Source organism: Camponotus floridanus, unplaced genomic scaffold, assembly GCF_003227725.1.
Source record: "Camponotus floridanus strain SB8 unplaced genomic scaffold, Cflo_v7.5 scaffold1, whole genome shotgun sequence".
Taxonomy (NCBI): Eukaryota; Metazoa; Arthropoda; class Insecta; order Hymenoptera; family Formicidae; genus Camponotus; species Camponotus floridanus.
The window spans coordinates 867058-874525 of NW_020229214.1; the positions used below are offsets into that span (position 1 = coordinate 867058).

At 30.2% G+C, this 7468-nt stretch overlaps 3 protein-coding genes across 3 annotated transcripts in view; 2 read left to right on the forward strand and 1 right to left on the reverse strand.

Annotated features, from left to right (window-relative positions):
* The first annotated feature begins 82 nt into the window (after nucleotides 1-82).
* On the forward strand, nucleotides 83-3246 carry LOC109609937 (aldose reductase-like). Its single transcript, XM_020027290.2, has 5 exons — nucleotides 83-345; nucleotides 1081-1560; nucleotides 2350-2556; nucleotides 2738-2886; nucleotides 3075-3246. The coding sequence occupies exons 1-5, from the start codon at nucleotides 271-273 to the stop codon at nucleotides 3115-3117; spliced, it is 954 nt and encodes a 317-aa protein (XP_019882849.1). The 5' UTR covers nucleotides 83-270; the 3' UTR covers nucleotides 3118-3246.
* Nucleotides 3247-3338: 92 nt separating this feature from the next.
* Nucleotides 3339-6043, reverse strand: LOC105250451. Its single transcript, XM_025408561.1, has 6 exons — nucleotides 5639-6043; nucleotides 5242-5460; nucleotides 4881-4963; nucleotides 4253-4657; nucleotides 3923-4187; nucleotides 3339-3770 (listed from the first exon to the last, which is right to left on the reverse strand). Exons 1-6 carry the CDS (start codon nucleotides 5652-5654, stop codon nucleotides 3472-3474), a joined length of 1287 nt encoding a protein of 428 aa, XP_025264346.1. The 5' UTR covers nucleotides 5655-6043; the 3' UTR covers nucleotides 3339-3471.
* A 955-nt stretch (nucleotides 6044-6998) lies between these two features.
* Nucleotides 6999-7468, forward strand: part of LOC105250389 (cytochrome P450 4C1-like) — a 12155-nt gene continuing 11685 nt past the window's right edge. The window contains exon 1 of the mRNA XM_025406808.1: nucleotides 6999-7021. The gene's annotated coding sequence lies outside the window, so the exon portion shown is untranslated. The remainder of the gene's footprint in view (nucleotides 7022-7468) is intronic.

Consider the following 7468-nt stretch of genomic DNA (forward strand, 5'->3'; position numbering starts at 1 on the left):
AAGTCGAAAGATACGTTATCACGTACCGTGCATGCCACTGACACGCGTGTTTGTGAGAGTGAAATCGATCTCGTCCTGTTAATCTGGTCTTCTTTGGTGGGGACACTTATAAGAGAATCTCTGCGAGCGCAACCGCTACATTCTACATTGCACAGCATTGTTCGGGATTGGTCGCGCTCTTGAGACGGGTAACGGTTCAAGATTCACTCGAACTACCTTTGCATAGTGACGAGTGACAAGCGAATGAACCGGCGTTGATATCCATAAAAAATGGTTTTGAACGCACCCAAAGTGAAGTTTTACAATGGCAATGAAGTACCAATTTTCGGCTTGGGGACCTGGAAGGTAAGCATTTCTTATATTTTGTTATTTTGCGATTCGGACATCTTTGCTAACCGGCATACGTACTTGTTTACTTTCGTTATTAGATTGAATCTTGTAAAATTTTTTTATGAATAATTCATAGAGAGAGAAACATTTGCTGTATGAGAAATTATTCGAATAGTAGTTCTTATCATCAATATTTACGAACTAAATCATTTTTGGCCTTGTTGTTAAGCAAGATAAGAGACGAGGAAAATATATCAATATAAATTTTGTAGAAAATTATCGGTCGCCAATGTGATATAAGATACGGTTTGCGTATCTTGCATACTATTTTTGCACTAATTATGTTATGCTAACATGTTATGCTAACATGTTATGCTAACATGTTATGCTAACATGTTTTTTTTATTGCGTTTTTATTTGTTCGTACACAAATGTAAATATATTATGTAACTAATTACATAATTGATCATGTGCCAATTTGTGAATAACATGTACATTGTGATAATAATATACGTTGTGTATTAAAGTATAATTTGCATTTTTTATAATATATTTATCAAATTTAAGAAAAGAGTGAATTAATTTCCTTATTATTATTAATTATAATATAGTTATTATCTTATTCTCCCAAAGCATAATACACAAAAATAATATTAAATATTTCTACTATAGAAATCTTTCTTTAGAGAGAATTTATTTCAAGATAGTCCAAGATTGTATTTATTTTAATTTGACTTTTCTATATTTCAGTCTAAGCCAGGTGAAGTTACCCAAGCTGTAAAAGATGCTATTGATATCGGCTACAGACATATTGATTGTGCTCACGCGTATCGCAACGAGAAGGAAGTTGGTGCTGCTATCCAGGCAAAAATAGCAGAAGGTGTCGTGAAGAGAGAGGATCTGTTCATTACTAGTAAACTGTGGAATACTTTCCACAGACCTGATCTGGTCGAACCAGCCATCAAGCAATCTCTATCTGATTTTGGTCTTGATTATATAGATCTTTATTTAATCCATTGGCCAGTTGGATATAAAGAAGGTGGACCTCTTTTTCCTACAACTCCTGAAGGTGCCATTATCCTGAGTGATGTAGATTATGTAGATACATGGAAGGCTATGGAAGGTTTGCTTGCTAAAGGTCTGACAAAAAACATTGGAGTTAGTAATTTCAATTCTGAACAAATTACTAGGCTACTTGAGAATACTTCAGTTAAACCTGTTACAAACCAGGTAAATTAAAAATGATAATTTAAAAAATTTATAAAATAATTAAAGAAAACTCAAAGAAACTAATCTTTAGTGTAACATAATTCAATATAATTGTACTAATATTACATTGGAATTATAAAAATAGAAAAAAAGAGGATTTTATTTTCAAAGAATAAAAGAGTTTGATCTAACATATATAATGAGATTTTGTTAAATCGTTTAATTTATAAAATTATATATATATAATATATATATATATATATATATATAATATATATATATATACAGGTCTAAAAAGTTGGAACCCTAAATATCTGGAAATATACGTTTTACAGAAAGTGTTCCAAAAAGTTGTAGGTTAAGAAGATTATATACTGATTTATCATTTGACCTTATGCTCTAATCAGTCAATCCATGACTTTTTTATAATACATTTTTTATTCTTTATTTTTTTTTTTTTTTTTTTTTTTTTATTTGTTTTTTTTTTTCATAAATATTAGTCATTATTTTCGATTATCTTACTTCATACATACAAAAAAAAAAAAAAAAAAAAAAAAAAAAAAAAAAAAAAAAAAAAAAAAATAGTAAAAGATTTCATTAAAAAAAAAAAAAAAAAAAAAAACTAATATTTTATGTAAAAAAAAAAAAAAAAAAAAAAAAAAAAAAAAAAAAAAAAAAAAAAAAAAAAAAAAAAAAAAAAAAAAAAAAAAAAAAAAAAAAAAAACAATTTTAAACATTTTTGTTATATTTTAGATATTTATTTTTTTTTTTTTTTTTTTTTTTTTTTTTTTTTTTTTTTTTTTTTTTTAGATTGAATGTCACCCATACCTAACACAGAAAAAATTATCAGCTTTTTGCCAAGAAAAGGGCATTCTTATTACTGCATATAGTCCACTAGGCTCACCAGACAGACCATGGGCCAAACCGGATGATCCAAAATTGCTGGAAGATAAGAAATTAATTGAGCTTGGACAAAAATACAATAAGACACCTGCGCAAATACTTATACGTTATCAAGTATGTTATTGTTTTCTAATAAATTATATGTTAAATATAATTACAAATCTTTACGTTATATTTTAGAATTTTATGATATTTATGATATAATTGATAATTTAGTATTATCAATTATATCATAAATATCATAAAATTCTAAATTCTTAATATAAGATTCAAATAATTATTAAATTGTTTATAGTTGGATCGTGGCCATATTGTGATTCCCAAGTCAATCAACAAGTTACGAATAGCTCAAAACAGCGAAGTATTCGACTTTAAACTTTCATCCGATGATATTGCATATATTGACAGCTTCGATTGCAATGGACGAATTTGTCCATTACTTGGGTAAGATTTTGTTATTACTCGTTTATCATTATTAAAGATATATAAAGATATTTTAAACCTTTATATACATATAGTGTATATATACAGTATATTAGAATATAGTATCTATAGAATGTATTAATTAGAATTAGTAATTGTGTCAAATCTCAAATTATGTATTAATGTTTTTACGTTTTTTTTATTTTCAGTGCGGATGATAGTCCTTATTATCCTTTCAACATTCCGTTTTAAGTGAGCAAGTAAAAATTAAAAATAGATATATTATATCCATGTGTGTTTCGTTAAATTTTTCAAATTAAAATACATTTTCTATTGATACTATTGCTTATGCATTTATGTTTATGGTATATTATTATTTTATATGATATATTTATAATATATGAATTTTTCTTTATGTGTATTGAAAACTGATAAATTCAATATTATTATTTTGCAAAAATATACAAGTTTTTTTAAATTGATTATATCATGCAAAACTTGCGTATGTAATTGTGTGTTAAAATAAAGATATTTTCACAGTATATAAAGATTTTGCATAATGAGCACTTATTATTGTTATGACTGATATAATTATTTAAATATTAATTATATTGATAAATTTTCGGTTTCGCAACCACAAGTGCAACACTCGCAAAACTCATCGTCGCTATCGCTGTCTCCCGATCTCAAACTGAGCATCCCCGAAGTCGTTGATTGACGAATCTTGTATAATAGTGTATCACTACAATCACAGGGTGCGACTGATGATTCGCGTATGCTTTTTTCTTGGCATTTGCAGATATTAATTTGTTGGCATGCAGCGGGAGTCTTACATTCATTGCACGTCTTGCCGAGGTTACACGATACGGAAGATTGTATTATTCGTTTGAACGATTGTGTTACATCTGAAAATTTATGTGTACGTACTTTTGCACTTATCAATATTAATGCGAAAGAAGAAGTATTCAAATTTTTATGAATAATTTTATGTAAAATATTCCAGATAAAATTTACAATGTCGAAAATAAGCCGATATAGAACATAAGCGAATACGTGCCTATTTTCGAAACGACACTATGTAGAGATTCGCAAGAAGAATTCCTCGATTCATAAGGAGACTTGGATTTGAATATAGTGGTAGAGTTTTTTCGTTGGCAAGATTTGCAACATACTTTGCAACTATGAGATTTAATTGTGCGATTGTCCAGCGGGATGCAGCATGAAGGCGGCGGACACAATTTTTTGCGCCCTTTAGATGATTCCTTTAATGTTTCCTCGTAACCGATTAATTTCATTGATGTCGTACATAAACAACAAGCTTTCTAAATCAAAAGAATTGGAATTGTGGATAGATAATCTTACGTAATTTACATTTTTTTTTACTCACTCGTCCCTTATCTTTAAAAACGTATTTTCTCTTTGTCATATATGCTTCGTGTTTGCGATTTTTCAATGAACATAGTTTGCTATTTTTTCCCGTTTCTGTCATTTTTCCGCGTTTAAATTTGTTGCAGGACAGTAATTTGTTCATTTCTCTTCTATACATGATTTCCTTGTTCTCGAGCTCTTTGATACAATTCTTCAGCTTCAATTCCTCTTCGGCGAGCTGACGAATTTTTCTCAAACATATCAAATCATCAGAGTGAATAGAGTGCAAACTAGGTGTACTGTGTCTCGTAATTTCATTTCGTAATTCTATTAGTCGTTCCTCTATCTCCTTGTTAGCCAATTCTAAGGATTCCAACTCCATACCGGTTTCTTCCAATTTTACATCCGCATCTATGATTTTATTCTGCATTAACAAGAAAAAATTAAATTATAAAATTGTCACGACGATTAATTATCGATTTTTAATCACATGAATTTGTAGTGATTTCTTCTTTAATTTTACAATTTGTTTGGCTCTGTTCGATGATAACGCGCGAATTATTGCGATATCATTAACGCGCTAAAAAAAGCACACTGGCAAAATTTACCCAGAATTCTTATCGTCGAATTTGTCAATCGTGCCGTACATGCAACTGTGCCGTCTCTCGATGAAGGTCGTCCACCGTGCTCTTCAATTCGGCGAGGAGTCTATCGGCGGGATCCGGCTGCGTGATAATTATGGCGCTCACTCCTTTACATGGTCAAACGAAGCACTAATTCTGTCGAAAATTTGTCCATCACGATTAATTGCTATTTTGTCCGGTAATTATGATTTTCCTAAGATTTTTACAATTGTTTGGCCTGTTCGATATAACGGCGAATATGCGATATCAAACGGCAAAAAAAGCACATGGCAAAAAAGAAATCGTGAAGTCAATCGTGCTACATGCAACTGGCGTCTCCGATGAAGGCGTCACCGGATCTCTATCGGCGGGATCCGGCTGCGCGGTGATAATTTATTCACGATTTCGCGCACTTTTTCGCACGACACATCTCGGCGATGGTCTCGGCTTTCGGTTATCCATAGATTGTATGCCATCAATGCCGGAATGGAGCGTTCCATCGTAGTGATCTTGCCTTGAAGATTTTTGTGACGGTCAATCAAGTTACACCGACGTTCATCGATTTCTGATGCAACATTTGCCAAAGACGAGTTAAGAGTTTTACCTTCACAAAAAAGCAAGAAGTACCAGTTTTATTTGATGAATAATTTATTTGAATGAATAATTTATTTAATGAATAATTAATTCAAATCTTGAGCAATACATTTTATCTCTCCCTTTTACTCTTGTTCTACTCTTTATTTATTTTTCTAAACTAAAGGTTAATTAAATAAGTTACTCACTAGTTTTAGCTGACATTTCGGTGAATAGGATTACGTTTCAAAATATGATGATAAAATTACTGAGAATTCGTGAATTGTTTTTACTTGAAACTTTCGAATTGGGATACAAAAAAATAGAAATAGTAAATCCCGCTAGAGAGCGGATAGTTGGCAGTTTCGGATGGAAATGTACAGCTTCCGCCGACAAGATCATTAGCTAGACATCTTTAAAAATTTGATATTTCGATAGTCGTGAGATGTCAAAGTAAACCTGAATCGATCTTTATGCATCGAATAGATCGAAAATGTACGAAACAAAAGAAATCTGACATTCGTGTCCTCAGTCAAATTCTTTCTTCGACGTTTTTTTTCTATCTATCAATCGCAATTAGTATACTTCAGAAATGCAGAATGATATAGGTATTGATCGTGATTCGTAATGAAAGATTAAAAAACAGAAAGTCAATGATTCATACGAGTACAAAAATCAGCATTTTCCGATATATTTATGATTATGTTTCTTTTATGTAATTTTTATTTTTTTTATTTCTTAGATATGCAATTCGTAGTTAGTTTTCTTTTTCGATGACTTAACAATTCTGTAATGGTCGAAAGATTATCGAGACATTAAAATCTGGAGCACGCATCGTGCCAAGCAAGTCATGATGTTGCCTTCATTCTAACGCAAATATTTACATTCGCATGTGTAGATAAAATAATTGCGGCAAACAAATATGAGCACATCTCTTGCAATATCGAGCGAAAATAAAAAAATGAAGTTACTATTAATGATTTTTTTTATTATGAATGTACGACGGAAATAAATAAATCATATCACTCTTTTTTTTTTACAGAGGATTCCCGACTCGTGTTTATCTGGCCGCAAAAGGCCAGCAAAGCACGGTTGTCGAATGTTCTTGCACCTTTATTGCGTGGTGTCTTAATTGGTCTGTTGTTCTTCGATGCTCTTCATTTATGGCCTGGAGAATTTTTACCCACGTCGTTACCTTCGAACATGCCGATCTCTTTGCCACCTGTCAAATGCAATGTCATCGAGCCACGTTGGTTTGATAATAACTGAATTTCAATTGATTGTGTCATCGTATTTATTACTAACTTATATGCTCTTCGCATAATGACTTTTATTATCTATACGCATAATGACTTTTATTATCTATACTTTATTTCCAATAAAAATAAAATTATTTTGTGGAAACTTGCTTGATTTTTTAAATTGCGTTTGTGCAGAGAAAGAAGTTTAGTAGTTAAGGAAACGCTAATCGATAAAGTTGAGAAAAACAAGATAGAATCCGTGTTCCGAGACAGCATTTATAATTCGATACTAATGTCCAACATTTGCAGTCTTCCAGATTAGCAGATACTGGACTTGCAATCGTAACAAAGGTATGAATTAAAATCAAGATGATATGTACTTATTTCATAATTTAGACAGAACAAGATTTTACGACTACACTATTATTTAATGTTATGACAATATGAAGAGACATTTGTCTTCTTATATAATTAAACTTCATTATTAATTTATACAATTATACAATTTATTAATTACAATTTATTATACAATTATACAATTATACAATTTATTAATTACAATTATTAATTTATACAATTTGTTTATGTATCTATTCTTATCTATTTTCCATACATAATGATGTTTTTGCATCGCAACTTGTTTTGCTATCATTAGTATATTCTCTATTCCAGCGATAAAAATATTTTCCATTCGTTAATTTGCATTCGTATATATGGAAATTGCCCATTTCGATAAATTTAATTGGTCTTTATATAATATGCGTATATAAATATGTTTTATTAGAAAAACCTTTTTAA

What these genes read in the sequence shown, in the direction of transcription:
- LOC105250451 (XM_025408561.1), bottom strand. An exon ending in AATCGTGAATAAATTATCAC is followed by an intron (nt 4,964 to 5,241) that starts CGCGCAGCCGGA and finishes CCATAATTATCA; the next exon opens with CGCAGCCGGATCCCGCCGAT. An exon ending in GAGAGACGGCACAGTTGCAT is followed by an intron (nt 4,658 to 4,880) that starts GTACGGCACGAT and finishes TTGTTAATGCAG; the next exon opens with AATAAAATCATAGATGCGGA.
- LOC109609937 (XM_020027290.2), top strand. Translation starts at nt 271, where the DNA reads ATGGTTTTGAACGCACCCAAAGTGAAGTTTTACAATGGCAATGAAGTA. An exon ending in TCGGCTTGGGGACCTGGAAG is followed by an intron (nt 346 to 1,080) that starts GTAAGCATTTCT and finishes TCTATATTTCAG; the next exon opens with TCTAAGCCAGGTGAAGTTAC. An exon ending in TTAAACCTGTTACAAACCAG is followed by an intron (nt 1,561 to 2,349) that starts GTAAATTAAAAA and finishes TTTTTTTTTTAG; the next exon opens with ATTGAATGTCACCCATACCT.